We start from the raw sequence: 14822 nt of genomic DNA, 5'->3' as shown, positions 1-14822 counted from the left end.
AGATTTTTTGTAAAGAGCTTTACAAAAGTTTTTATATATATATATATGTTTTTGGCGGCATTTTATGCCTTTATTGTAGAGACAGTGGAGAGACAGCAGGAATTGAAGGGAGAGGGTGATTGGGTTTGACATGCAGCAAGGGTCTGCAGCTGGATTGGGACTGTGGACATTGCGGTTATATGTCATGCATCTTAACCAGTAGGCTACTGGGGGCAGGCCCACTGGTTTACTCTTTGATAATGCAGTGTAATTTAGTAGCTTATCATTATGTTATTTTATGTAAAAATATATGTAGAAAGTACAACATTTCCCTCAGAAATGTAGTGGATTGAAGTATAAAGTAGCATCAAATGGAAATACTCAAGTAAATTACAATTACCTTAAAGTTGTACTTAAGTACAGTACTTGAGTAAATGTACAAAAGCATCTGTAACTTCAACTTGCTGGTGTTCAGAGCTTTCAACCGCATCTCATAAAGAACTCATCGTTTTGCGATCGGGAAGGAGACTTGAGTAACGTTTCAGCAAAAGTATCAAGATTTCAAATGAAGTCCTCACTGTCTTCAAAAGACAAAAACGGAGCCGTAACAACATGAGAAACGCATGAATGTCGTCAAATACGGATAAAATATCTGGCTGAAAGAGGCGGCGTCCTGTTCGATTGTGCGCCACAAACACCTTGTCAGATCTCGTCTACGGATGTCATCGCTCGTGACCAACCTGACAAAGTCTGATTGAAGATGGAGAAGTTCAATACACCGGGAATCTATTTACACATGAACTAATCCTTGCCTCTAATCCCTGCATGCTGATAACAAAGCTGCTATCTTAATTACCATCACCCTCTGAGTGCTATTCAAACACTGCTGTTCATTATACCAGACTTTCCAAGTCAGTCTGCTTTAGTTACAGAGGAGTCAGTGAAGCAGAGGATTTGACTGTTTTAAGCTGCTAAGATCCCTGCCTGTCATTCACACCAGTGCAGCGCTGCCTAATTGAAATATTCAGTAATAGTTTCAGTGCAGATAAGAAGAGCTTTCATCCCACTTTTGCATTGTTGTCTTCTGCTATTAGGTAGTTAGTATTACAAAAAAAATCTCATGAAATTAAAATTTCAAACTTCTTTGTTTCAAAGAGTTCTATCCTATTTTATATCATTCAACCGTTTTGCTTTATGTGTAATTCATATCCACATTTTTTGCCACCTCAGGTCCTCGCGGACGCCGTCTCTCGTCTGGTCGTCGACAAATTCAGCGAACTGACGGACAACTTCACGTCCCCGCACGCTCGAAGGAAAGTCTTGGCAGGTGTCGTCATGACAACAGGTATTTTTTTTTTTTGTGTGTGTGTGTGTCCCTTTTACTCCTGACAGACCTTGAGTCAAACAGTTGCTGTAGAAAATATTCAAACCCTTATCCAAGAAGCATTTAGTAGCTCTAAGTGTGTCAGCGATGCAGAAAATGTCAAGAGGATTGGATACTGGAACACTGCAGCTGTGCATTTACATAGAGTCAAGTGATTAAAGAGATGTTTGCTGCGCATGTTTTTCACTAAATGTTTCTATACTCTTTGAATATTGTATCAGCAGGGACCTGATTCAGCTGCATTAACTTATTCTTTGTATTTTTATGTAAAATATTCAAACTAACCCAGCTATGACCCCAGCTTTCCTTTCACACAGACCATAAAGGCGTTCTGTCACTCTGTGAGTTTTAGAGTCAAACTAAGTGACAACAGAAAGATGCTTAAAAAGTCTTTTTTTTTTTTCCTTGTATAGAAAAGTTTGAGCTTCTTTCTGAAAAGCTAAAACATGACACCATACTTCTGTTCTGGACAGTAAAATGTGAGTGTCAATTTAATACAACGGTTATTTTGATAGGGTTCGCCAACTACAGCTCCCATAAGTCTATAAAGTGCTACACACATCAGCAGCGCCATGTAGCCGCGCTGTGTCATTTGTGTCAGCAGACACCTTACAGACAGTAGAAGTAGTCCAGGTAGCCAGAATGTGCCAGTTTGGGGAGTGATTATGAAAGAACTGCTGCTTTTCTGTGTGTTGACACTGGGGAAAGAGCGGTGGTTTAGCAAATATCAAAACCTCATGGGCACAGCAGGATCGTAGCTCCTGGGCTTTTTGGTTTGTGCTAAATGTATTCATTACAAATTTGTTTGGGAATATGCACCAATAAATGACATATCTAGTTCAGGTACACTCCACAAGGGAAACAATCAAAAGTCAAAAAAAGGTTTCACACATAAATCTCTCTTTTTATTAACTTACATGCACAGCACAGAGACAGATGTTTTGACATAGATGCTTTCTACAGTGAGAAGGCCTTTTGATTGGTTTGTTCTGTACACACAAAATCATGTCTGTCTGTCCTGGAAGTGGGATCCCTCTTCTGTTGCTCATTCGAATTGAGGGCCTAAGGATAGAGGGTGTTGTAGCCCCCTGAGGCAAATTTGTGATTTTGGGCTAAACAGAATTGACTTGACTTGAACAACTCAACTAAAAAGATCTCCCCTTTGACTCAATTTATAAATGTACAGAGACGAGAGGGATAAAGAGAGGTGTAACACCTTGTTTCATCAGTCGACGGACCAATCACGATGGAACCCCAATATGTAACGATAAGAAACGCATGATAGATAATAATAAATAAAAGAATCCATAAATAAATCCATCAATCTGAATGATTGATGATCATGGTCATGCTTCTCTGTTCAGGTACAGATGTGAAGGAGGCTCAGGTCATCTGTGTGTCCACCGGGACCAAGTGCATCAACGGTGAATACATGAGCGACAGAGGTCTGGCCCTCAACGACTGCCATGCTGAGATCGTGGCTCGTCGGTCCCTCATCAGGTACCTGTACTCCCAGCTGGAGCATTTCCTCAGGTGAGTCATCTTGTCGTCTGCCTTAAACAAAGCTGGATTACTTTACATGGAAATAGAGATCTCAGAAAGGGAAGTCTAGGAGAGTACAGTGTATCAATGCCCTGGACTTCTAAAACTTAATTGACTGAGTGAAGGCAACATTTCAGGCACAAAGCTCTTTACAGTCTTCTGGTCAACTGGTAAAACAAAAAAAAAACAAAAACTGAATGATGTTTGATGATCATGTCAAAAAGAGTTGAAATACACAAGGGGTAATAGCAGTGGCCAGTCAATAACTGGTCAACAATATTCAACACCACAAAGGCACTTTGTCAAAAATTGTCAGTGCAAGGTAACATTCAGTATTCCTGTTTTTGTCAACAAGTGTGTTTCTGTCCCTGTCAGTGGTGTTATCTTTGAAATGGCTCATAAATATATAGTTTCATTTTTTAAAAAAGACTCAGTAATCTCTTAAAACAGCTGCTCACTGTAGTTTTTTTTAACAAAAGTTACTTAAACAGGAGGAAATAGTGCATTTTTGGGGGATTATGTTCAGCGGTGGATGAATCCACATTAGGTGCTCTAGTGAGTATTTCTGGCAGCAGGACGGTGTGTGTGTGTGGGATTGAGTCAAAATAAAGTACAGTGTGTGTGTTCATGGTAATGAAGGAACATGTCACCCAGTGCAACAGTGTGGCAGACACCAGACTGACTTGCTCTCAGTTAAAAATAAAAGTCACAGAATCAGACACCTGCTGTCCCGTCAGAAACTGATACATTCCATAGACATGATATGATGTCTCTTGCTTTAGTCCTTTCATTTAGCTAGGAGAACTAAACACGTTTGTTTCTCTCCAGTAACATTGAAGAGGAGCACCACAAATCCATCTTCACCAGGTGTGACAACAGACAGGGCTTCAGGCTGAAGGAAAACGTCCAGTTCCACCTGTACATCAGCACCTCCCCCTGCGGTGACGCCCGTATCTTCTCACCTCATGAAGCTGGAGTGGAGGGTGAGCGGATCAAGAGGAAAATAACTGGCTGTACACGTTCTGTGTGGCTCTGACTTAAGACATATGAAAATATATCGTGTGCTATAAGATCCTGAACTTTTCTGTACTTGCTTTTTGTCTGTCAGACCAGGGGGACAGACATCCCAACAGAAAGGCTCGCGGGCAGCTCCGAACTAAAATCGAGTCTGGTGAAGGAACCATCCCAGTGCGCTCCAGTAACACCATTCAGACGTGGGACGGGGTTCTTCAGGGTGAGAGGCTGCTCACCATGTCCTGCAGCGACAAAATCGCCAGGTTTGTGTTGTTTCATTACCTCATAATTCTCTGACTTTTCATTGGCTCACTGGCTCTTAGATGTTAACATTTGTAGGTTGTGAGCAGAATTTAAACAAATACCAGTTGACCTGTCACCTAATCCAGGTGACTGCTATCTGAACATCCATGATTACAGTGCTAGCAGACAAAGCAGCATGACTGGTTCAGATTTGCATAAATGTAAAACACGCTAAAAAAACATGTCTGATATTCAGATATTCAGTAAGGTTCATTCTCAATAACTTTTGAATAAGATCATAAATTAAATTTGATGTCAGTGCAGGATAAACCACTTTACAGAAGACATGGGGTGCTTTCCATTTGGGTAACGTGTGTCATCGCTTCCCTCAGTCGCATCTCTTCCTCATGTTTTTGCTCCTCCCAGCGAGGATGTGAGGAAGAGACGCAAGGATGGAGGAATTTAATTCACCAAAATGGGACAACGAGGTCTACTCATGACATACCTCCATTGTCAAATATGAAGAGGTCAACTATCAAAATTAACAGTTTAAAGGAAAAACACCTGACGCCTGATAACTTCCAATACTGATTATAGATCTATAGCTGCGTCTGGCGGTCACACACAATGTTACTGATAGAAATAACACAGATTGATGATTAGGCCTAAAATCTGTTCATTGCTGAAAGAACAGAACAGACATGAAGGAGCAATAAAAACAGCTATAAATGTTTAAATAGAATCATTGTCTATTAGTGTGTTAAAGACTGACGGCCACTGTGCAGCTGTATATTTTTCCTGAATGAGCCAAGATATACTTGGAAAAAAAGGTAAATAAGAAAAAAATTAGAAAAGAAAAGCCTTTTGGCTTATGAAGAAAAAGTGCTTACAAAATGACCAACAAAAAATGTCATATTTTCATCAGTAATATTTGATATAGTTTTTTACATGGACCCTTTAAAATAACTGTGGACCTCTTGCAATTCCATGCACAACATCCTTTGTATTTATTTGGTTATTTATAACACAATGTGTCCCAGTGAGCTATTATAACATGTTCTCTGTCAACTTGCTTATTTTTTTTTATCACAGTCAAACCAGCTTTATTTTCATCTGGGCCTCCTCTCATTGCATGTACAACCTCTAGTTTCTTACAGATGTTTTTGTGATACAGATAGTAGCGTGGTATCACACTACTTCCTACACATACTTACATTTAAAGATAAACCCCATTAGTGCTCTGATAGAGTAATAGTACATACATTATGGTCAGTAGACAGGATCTTGTGTTTTTACAGAGAAATGTAAAAAATATTTGTAAAGAAAAGCTTATAGTACACATACATTCAGTGTGAGTAAATGAATCAACGTTACCGATAATCTAGCTACTTTACTCTTTCACAATATTAAAAGGAGTCCCTCATGAGCTGTTGATAGATGTTTTTCACCAGACCAGCTGGAGTCCTGATGATTATGTGCATGTGTAAAGAGGCTGAATTATCTCAGTGTCACATTGCAATCACTCCATTTCTGCCTGTGTTGTCAGCTGCAGTTCTCAGGTGTCATTAGGCCACTGGAGCTTTGATTAGGCTTCTTGATGAATCGCCGGGGAGCTGCTCACAGCTCGGGACTCCTCTGAGCTGGAATCACATTTGTATTTTCAGGAGAATGAATCAGAACAATAATGTTGATTTTTGCAGATTTGTGTTTTGAAGACTTGCTGGGGCTCCCTCAGGTTTGACCTCCTTTGTCTCTTTGTCCTGGTGGTTTACAAAAAAAAAAAAAAGGCACGTGATCTAATAAAATCTATGTGCTGACAAAGTGGCTCGGTGTTTTTCCTGATGGAATGAAAGCTTCGCTCTGTCCCCCGCAGGTGGAACGTTGTTGGATTTCAAGGCTCTCTGATGAGCTACTTCACTGAGCCCATCTACTTCTCCAGCATCATCCTGGGCAGCCTGTACCATGCCGACCACCTCTCCAGAGCCATGTACCAGAGGATTACTGAGATCGAGGACCTGCCACAGTCTTTCAGCTTGAACAGACCACTGCTCAGTGGTGAGAAACATGCCCAGCACACCCACAGTACTGATGTGACATTTTTAAGAGCAAAAAAGCAGGAATCTCACAGGTCATGAATTTGATGGAGTATTGGGGAAACTGGAGGAGTATATTTCAGGCAAAGAAAGCTTGTAGGAAAGTATGTTTTCCATTTTGTCTCATTAATAAAACAAAAGAGAGAAGAATGGTTTTAATATTTAAAGGCTCAGACTTAAAATCATGAAAAAAGTCTATATTCAGTTTTGTTCTAATTTTTAATGGGGACATATTCTGCACATTTCCAGGTGGTTTTAATCTGAGGTTCTACTATAATATCTGCATGATTTAAAGTTAAAATAAAACCGTTATTTATCTTATACTGACTGTTTATTCAGCCCCTTAGTTCAGCCTCTGTCTGAAAGAGGCCGTTTTAGCTCCTGTCTCTTTAAGGCCCCCCTCCTCCTGATGAGCACATTCTGTTCTGATTGGTCAGCTTCTGGAAGCTGCTTCACAGCCAACGTCCAGCCTCTCTGGAGGCTACATCAGCACATCAGGAGTAGTAGGATTTCATTACTTTTTCTTTGCTGAAAATGTCAACTTCTCAAATCCGTTCATACATGACCAAACTGACGTCAGCTTACTGTCAAGGTAGAAAAAATTTTAAAAAACGAAGCGTTCAGAACAGGTTGAAGCCCTGACTTTTGACTTGCAGGGAGCATCTCTATACACGTTAACCTGAAGTTTTGGAACTTTGACCATGATTAGCATAGATATCCAACATCATAACAGTGTATAAGTAACAGAAAACCACAAAAAGCATAATATGTCTCCTTTAATATACTTAACCAATTGGATATACATAGCAGATTGGATCACCAGAGCTTATCTGAGCTGCTGGTTTCAACAACAACGCTGCTGTTCCAACTGCAAATGATCATACTGCATCTTCCCATATTCTCCAGTTTGGACTCCCGAGTTGAACTTGTCAAGTTCAAACTCCCCAAGTACACAAGTCCAGACTTAGTATACTCAGCGTTTTGAGAAAGGCCTCCTATGTAGTGATCCTTTGAAGTCTTTTGGAATATATGAATTGTTCATGAGCAATATATAATATACAGGTACAAGCAGAATCTCAATCAAGTTTATGTATATATATATATATATATATGTATATTGTTTTATAGAATGGATTTCACCTTCGCTTCCCCCTCATGTCCACTGTTACCTGAAACTCTGACATGTGTCTGTGGTCTGTAGGAATAAGTAACGCAGAAGCTCGTCAACCAGGAAAAGCACCCAACTTCAGTGTGAACTGGACAGTGGGAGACCAAGGTCTGGAGGTGATCAACGCCACCACGGGGAAAGATGATCTGGGTCGACCGTCCAGGCTCTGCAAACACGCTCTCTACAGCCGCTGGATACGCCTGCACTGCAAGGTAACAGACTGCTGACACTCAGCACACTCTACTGATGGTACTGTAATATATCGTACTCTACTGTAGGAAGGGCATTAGAAGGTAGAGGATACTTATGGGTGAAAAGTAACTACGTACATTTCCTCAAGTAGTGACTTAAGAACAATTTTGAGTTTCTTGTATTTACTTCCTACCTACTACCTGAGTATTTCTATTGTATGCTACTTTTGCTGATGCATGGCCCCATCATGCATCATGTTCTTTTTTGCATCTTTAATCTGTTTCCCTAAAAACTCAATACAACTTTATTTATCTCTGTAAGGACAACACCCAGATCAACCCATACACACACAGTAGATAGGAGTAAGTAAGACAAATATTATCACAGAGCTAAAAAAAACATTCAAAGCTATATGCTTTAAAACTATGGAATAAATAATAAATACATTAATAAATAACTATACACAACTATAATATGAATATCTAAAAATCAATCTAAACACTCTTACCCTGTTGGTATAAAATATGCTGCTTTTAATGGCCTTATATCCCCTTAGAGGAAGCTTCAGTGTTTTTCATCTGCATAGTAAATATGAGCTGCTACATTAATTTCATCTAAACCTATTGAAGTCAATCCCTGCAGATATGAAATGTAGAACCATATACATTACTCAAACTATAAATAATAAACAGTATATATGTAAATAAATAAATAATGAGCATAAGGCATAAGGTAATAAAATAATTCATGTCAAAACTGTGAAAAATGTAGATAAAATAGTGAGAATAAAGTAATGCTAAAACAATACAACCATAAATGTACGTGCGCAATGTATACACACATATATTGACACATATGTAAACATATGCAGTACATACAGGACCTGTCAAAAGCATGAACAGACATACACACCCAACCTCACACACATGCACAGGATTACAAGAAAGCCTTCAGATAAAAGTGAGATTTGAAGAGCGACTTAAAAGAAGATGCTGATTTTGCAAGTCTGAGTTCCTCGGGCAGGTCGTTCCATGGTAGAGGTGCCCTGGCAGGCAAAAAAAAAAAAGTAATCTTTAGTGAAAAAGCAATTGTTAAGCAAAGATATGCATCCTGCTTCTTTGGCATTTGTGATTTTTTTCCAGCAAACAAGCTTTGTTGTCTGTCCGACTGACCCCCCCCCCTCTCCATGTCCTGTAGCTGTCCTGCACTCTGCGGATCAGAACAGTGAGGCCCAGCAGTTACCACGAGGCCAAGCAGGCGGCGCTGGAATATCACTCCGCCAAGCAGACGCTCTTCAGAGCCTTCCACAAAGCCGGACTGGGCGCCTGGGTGAAGAAACCTATAGAGCAGGACCAGTTTGCACTCACCACCTGAGTTAGTGTTTGACATGTCAAACTGCTGGCTTTACTTTGTGAAAGTTTCACTGGTGGAATTTTATATTTCCCTCTGAATTGTCATGGAGTTGGATTTGAGACTGGACTGTGTGTAACTGGGAAGAAAGAGGCAACAAATCCAGATGTCAGAATCCATGGATTTTACATTCCACCTTGATTTTTATAGCTTCATGCTATCCCTCTCAGCCAGCGGTACATATTTGAAAAAGATTATTATTCAGTCAGTTATGCAACTTTATACAAAGGACAAATGTAACAAAAAAGACTTTGGGAATGGAAACTTGTAGGTAAAACGGCACTTGTTTTTATAAGAATAGTGATCTACTCACTTTGCATGTATGATTATACCAAATTCATAGGAAGTCTGCAGTACAAGGTTTGTTAATATGTTCAGTATTGTGATCTCAAATTATCAGTGTTGTGATAGCTTGAGAATGTCCCCCCTGCTGTTTATAAAACAGTGTTTTTATCTGGTTTGCTGCAGGTTTTCCCGCAGAGTTGAGGTTGCAAGGATATAGTCTTTATTTTAAGCTGAGACTACGCACACTCAGATGTCTAAAATGACTTTTAGAGAGAATGCTTCACAGCTCCACCCTCCAATTCAAAGACCAGTTTGCTCTGATGTATTTTTTGTATGTGGTACAAGCAAAATTTAAAGGGTCCCGCCAAATTAGGTATGGGGATTCCAGTCTAGCTAACTATGGTGGATTTGCCTGCGCTGTTCTTGTTCAAAATTGTTTATATACTGTAAATGTGTATCAGTCCGGAATGTAAAATAACAAACAGTAGAGTAAGTGTCTGTGGCATCACATACAGCTTTCTGGAGGGATATTTTAAAGCTATGCTGCCAGAAAATTGAAATTTGGTCAAAGGGGAGAAAGCCTGGGTGGAGCTGATGAGAGGTGCAAGTGATAACCACCACGGCTGACTGTGATAGGCTGACACAACTGTCAGTCAGGGAAATACAACCAAAAACAGCTTTTTTTTTTTTTTTAAAGCAAGTCTAAGCATTTCTCAATCTGCATTCTTGTGAAACACCCTCAAGTGTTCTTACTTTGTGTATTTTATCCAGGATGCTTCAGGATTTGACTTGTGTGGACTTGGGGTATCCCAGCAAAGTATCCCAGCATGCATTTCATATCAACCAGCAGAAATGGCAGAAGACAGCCAAACTCACAACTGTTCATCCTAAAACTGTTGTTGTGATATCAAATTTAATGCTGACTGGCAAAACCAGCCAGACGGCATCCATGGTCATCCCCGAGAACTGAAGCTTTTTGGTAATTTGTTGCTGGCTCTGATGTCTCAAAAGCATTTTAAACAAAAAATACAATTCATTTTGGAAGATAAACTTCAATCTCAAATATATACTTGTTGCCACATTGATTCTTAAGTATTTTATTGGTAAAGTTAAGTTTAATATTTCATATTGTATAGTTAACGTTGAATAGTGCTGCCTCTGTGTACTTTTGGAAACTCATATGAAAAGACCTCACCACACTTGAATGAAAATACATGAAAATGTTCTTTTATATATACATACAGTGAGGATGGTATACAGTTTCACAAACGTTCATGCTCTGGTGTGCAGCTCTGTTGATGTCGGCAAAAACCCTGTTGTCCCAATTTTAAATTAAGTCTCTCCAATGTTTAACTTGCCAAGTTCAAATTCCCAAGAATGTGAGTTCAGACTTGGTGTACTCTGTATTGGGAAACACCTAATGTAACGTTTGCCACAAGTGGCAATTAAAAATAATGGAAAATGCTAAAACGTAGCTAAGATTAGCTAAAATTAGCCACCATAAGCTAGTTATTCATACCAAATGGAGTTAGCCAGCAAAAGCCCTGGGTGTGTTTGAATTGAGCAAGGTGTTATTTTATTGCTTAGAATTCCACTTTTCATTTGTAAGAGGAATAATATGTTATTTGTTCTTTCAAAAGTTACAAAGACTCACTTGAAAATGCTAACAAAGGTTCTCAATGAAGTGAAGTTGGTAACTGAGAGCCAAACCCCAGCTGGAAAAAAGACATTGTGACTTTGTATTAACTACATTTAAATACAGTCAGACTTTTCTTGGAGCCAGGTAGAGGTGGGAATTCAAACTTTTGTAGCCACTGACTATGCAATTTGTTTTCTTTTCTAAGCTAAGCTAAATTAGCACCATATGGTTCATAACGCCATGTTACAGTGCTGTTTTTAACAGTTTGCAGTCTGTTTGAACAATTTAGCTCAGCTGAGTAACTATTTATTAGTTTAATAGCTCAGCTCTACATTAATAGGCCTATTTGTTTCTGCAGATTTTCCAATAAGCTTTATATCAGCAAGTAAGTAAGTATTGTCACAGGTGAGCTAATAAAGACTTTTTCAGTCACCAGTGAGTTGAGCTTCACGGCCAAAAGATAAAAATTCAGTTAGTGAAAAGGATAATTCATTCAGCTTGATGATTCAGTGTTAAAGATTCAGTCTTACTTGTAACATTCCCTCAGTCCTGAATCTAGTGGCCATTTGATGAAATACAGCTTGATGTACACACTCAGCCATGGTGGTTGTTCCAGATAGATGTTTCATTCTGTTGTAGTTGGAATTGCTGGCTGTCAGATGTCCGAATCTATATCCTTATACCCTTTAATCCTTGCAGTTTGGAGTATCAATAGCCTTGTTCACACCTGACCAAACAAACTGAACCAAAAGGAGGAAACACTCCAGGCATTGAACATACTACTAAAACCATGTTGTCCTAATATGAGCCCTGTTGCACTAGATTAGGGTAGCAACCCTTATGCAATCAAACTCAACAAATGTTTCAGTCTGTGAATTTCTCCTACAGTGATAGTCCTAGTCCATATGCAGTAACTACAGTAAACCCCAATCCTAGAATCAAGACACTACTAGTGTTGTTGTTGGTGTGAAGTCATTGTAACCACCACTAATCACCAAAGATGATGTCAGCATCTGTCAAACCTTTCAAATTCTTTATTTTCTGTGTGCTTTTCCAGACATACACACGTTCTGTTGATACTGTAATCTGCCTCAACAAACCTTGTTTCTTAACCATTCAAATGTATGTTTGTGATAATGTGTGAAGTGATGTTTTATATGTGTCCTTCTACTCTTTCAAACCAACAAGAGAAAATCCCAAATCACTCTCTATCTTCCTCTACAGCACACACATCATCTGTATTTCATGTCCTGATCTGATTTGTATTTAACATAATTTTTAAAAAAGTATCTTTATTGTAAAAGCATTTTCTGTAAATTCTAACTTTCAAATATGTTTATAATTTTCTAGATTCTTTATTTTGCCGTAAAAGTCCTCCTGATTTAAACCTCCAGCCTCAAACTCATGCAGGGCATATTTAACTTATTTACTTTTAATGTAAGTTGATTTGTTTTCTTTATATATTTTGAATATTCATCCCTCTGTTTCTAAGTTAATTTTGTGAAAATATGTTTGAGCATGTGCAAACCGCTTCCTGTCTCAGCATACCTGGCTCCAGGCTCGGGCCCTCAGGGTTTTTGGAGGTACCGGCCAACTAAGTTTCCACAGGATGTGCACTTTTAAAAAAAGGGAACCAATTACTTTTTTCTCCATTGACTTTAGAAGGCATAAATGAATGCAATGAAAGGGAGAAGATGGTCCACTGTATGTCAGACCTCTCTGCCCATATGGTGGTGGCTGGGTTCATGCACTTTGTTATTGATTTGCCCCCATAAATATAGCAAGAAGGTGGGGCCTAATGCATGAGCTCTACCTGTAAAGCATGAAAACATATAAATATAAAATATGTAGAAACTGAATCAAGTCACTAAACTAGAGATTAAATAAAATGCTATTACAGTCATTTTGTTTGCTTGTATTTCCTTTTAAAAGAGTACTCTGATTTAGCATTGCACTTCTATCACATTGTTGGACTCACAATGAATGGACTCACAATCAACAACCAGGCTCATAAATTATCCACAACTCAACCGCCAACTGTTCAGTCCAAGAGTGTTATGCTAGTAGTGGCTAATGTAGCCTGCAGCAGAGATGAGGAATGTCTAATTCCACACCCCCAGATATTTTCATTTTCAAACTTGTAGTCTTCAGCCCCAACAGACGCTGACTCAAGTGACATCACTTGAGGCAGTTTATCAGATTTCACACACAGCTCTCTCTGGAGACACAAAAGGCTTTATACCTCTTTTTTTTTATACATATGCTGTAGTACTCTCCAACACCTGGAAACACAAGTTTCCACATTTTAGGGAATACAGCAATGGTATTACAATTATGCTTCATTATAATCTCAATGCCTTCCTTGCATTGTGGTCACTAAAGATGCGCATTCATTTCCAAAGCTACTTGTTGGCCAGATCCATTGAATACACCCACAGCTAATAGTCCACAACAACATCACTTAAGAGCCATAACCAGACAAATAGAAGGTTATCAAGAAATGAATAAAGCAATGAAAAAATCATTGGTAACACTTTCTATGATGCCCATATCTATAATGCATTATAAAAATATTTATGAAGTGATATAATCTGCTTATAGCACTGTATAATTATAGTTATAAGAACTCATAAATATGCCTAATGCTATAATAATAATCACATTGTAAAGTATTTATAGTTATAACAGGTCATAACAGACAATAGACTGAATACTGGTAAGGTACTCCAATAATGGATGATGAATGATGAATGATGGACATTTACATTTCACTTATGTAATGTCCCCCCCCCCCCCCCCCCTCCACCCCTCCAAAAAAAACTCACCCGGAAGACTCAATTGACTCAAATTAAAGATAATAACTGAAAGAATACTACATTACCTGTAGCTGTATGTCAACATTTGATCAACAAGTGAGTGACTAGCAGTTATGAAGTATTATGATTTGACCTAAGTCATAAAATGCTTCATAATGTGTTATGTTTCCTTAGTCCTTATGACTATAATTATACAGTGCTATAAGCAGATTATAACACATATAATGCATTAGAGATGGGTGTCATAGAAAGTGTTACCAATATATGAATTTATTGTTAATGCTGCTCCATTTGTCATCATTATATGACAGTAAGTTGTAATGTCAGAATGATGGTCGTGAGTCAAATCTTGGAAACGCTGCCCTGCTTTTGTTGCTGTTGACATAATGGCAGGCTGCTGCTGTTTATCTGCTGCTATCTAAAGCTTTCCTGACGCCATCTCCACATGGGCTGTTAGAGGCCTATTACTTTGTGTCATATCAGCGACTGGCACCTGTGCAACATGAGAGAGCCAGATAATCTCACTGTGGATTACCTGTCTTCTCTGCATCACCAGGGAACATCCAGAACTCCAACAAAAAGGCAGACCTTTCTATACTGACAGTTTATTTATTTTTTCACAAGAATCGCTGGCTCCATTCCCTCCCTTGTCCACGAACAAGAGCGAAATTTAGAAGTTGATTTCCAGGCCGTGGGATTTGAGTTGATGGTCTTGCAAAAAAATGAGAGAAAAGGGCTTCAAGGTGAAGTGGGATTAGTGAAAACAGCTCTTCATACTTCTCCACCTTCCCCAATTTATCTGCAAATTATGTTCCTGGGCTAAGTCTCTGACAGGGGCGACATGAAACAGACCTTGTTCTCAACAAATTCTAAGTCTTTCCTTCAACCACTTCATTATAGTTGAATTGTAATTTGCTAGTCATGGCATTCAGCAATTTTATGCTTTTTATCAAGGGCCACAATTCCTTCTCTGCTGCTCTGAAGTGATTTTTTTTTATTACAGTTTTCCTTTTTTAGGAAAAGTGCAAGTACAAAAAAAAAGTATTTAAAAAAAGTG

General features: G+C 38.8%; 1 protein-coding gene across 2 annotated transcripts in view; it reads left to right on the top strand.

Annotated features, from left to right (window-relative positions):
* Positions 1-12852, top strand: part of LOC122976466 (double-stranded RNA-specific editase 1-like) — a 74474-nt gene extending 61622 nt beyond the window's left edge. For both annotated transcript variants that reach the window (XM_044344966.1, XM_044344967.1), the window contains 7 exons: positions 1210-1324; positions 2728-2896; positions 3734-3888; positions 4014-4182; positions 6036-6217; positions 7457-7635; positions 8813-12852. In XM_044344966.1, the coding sequence (XP_044200901.1) occupies positions 1210-1324; positions 2728-2896; positions 3734-3888; positions 4014-4182; positions 6036-6217; positions 7457-7635; positions 8813-8989 (1146 nt within the window). In that variant the 3' untranslated portion in view covers positions 8990-12852. The remainder of the gene's footprint in view (positions 1-1209; positions 1325-2727; positions 2897-3733; positions 3889-4013; positions 4183-6035; positions 6218-7456; positions 7636-8812) is intronic.
* Positions 12853-14822: the final 1970 nt, after the last annotated feature.

Source organism: Thunnus albacares, chromosome 24, assembly GCF_914725855.1.
Source record: "Thunnus albacares chromosome 24, fThuAlb1.1, whole genome shotgun sequence".
NCBI lineage: Eukaryota > Metazoa > Chordata > Actinopteri > Scombriformes > Scombridae > Thunnus > Thunnus albacares.
The sequence above is the reverse complement of the archived record's forward strand: the minus strand, read 5'-3'. Positions and strand labels throughout refer to the sequence as shown.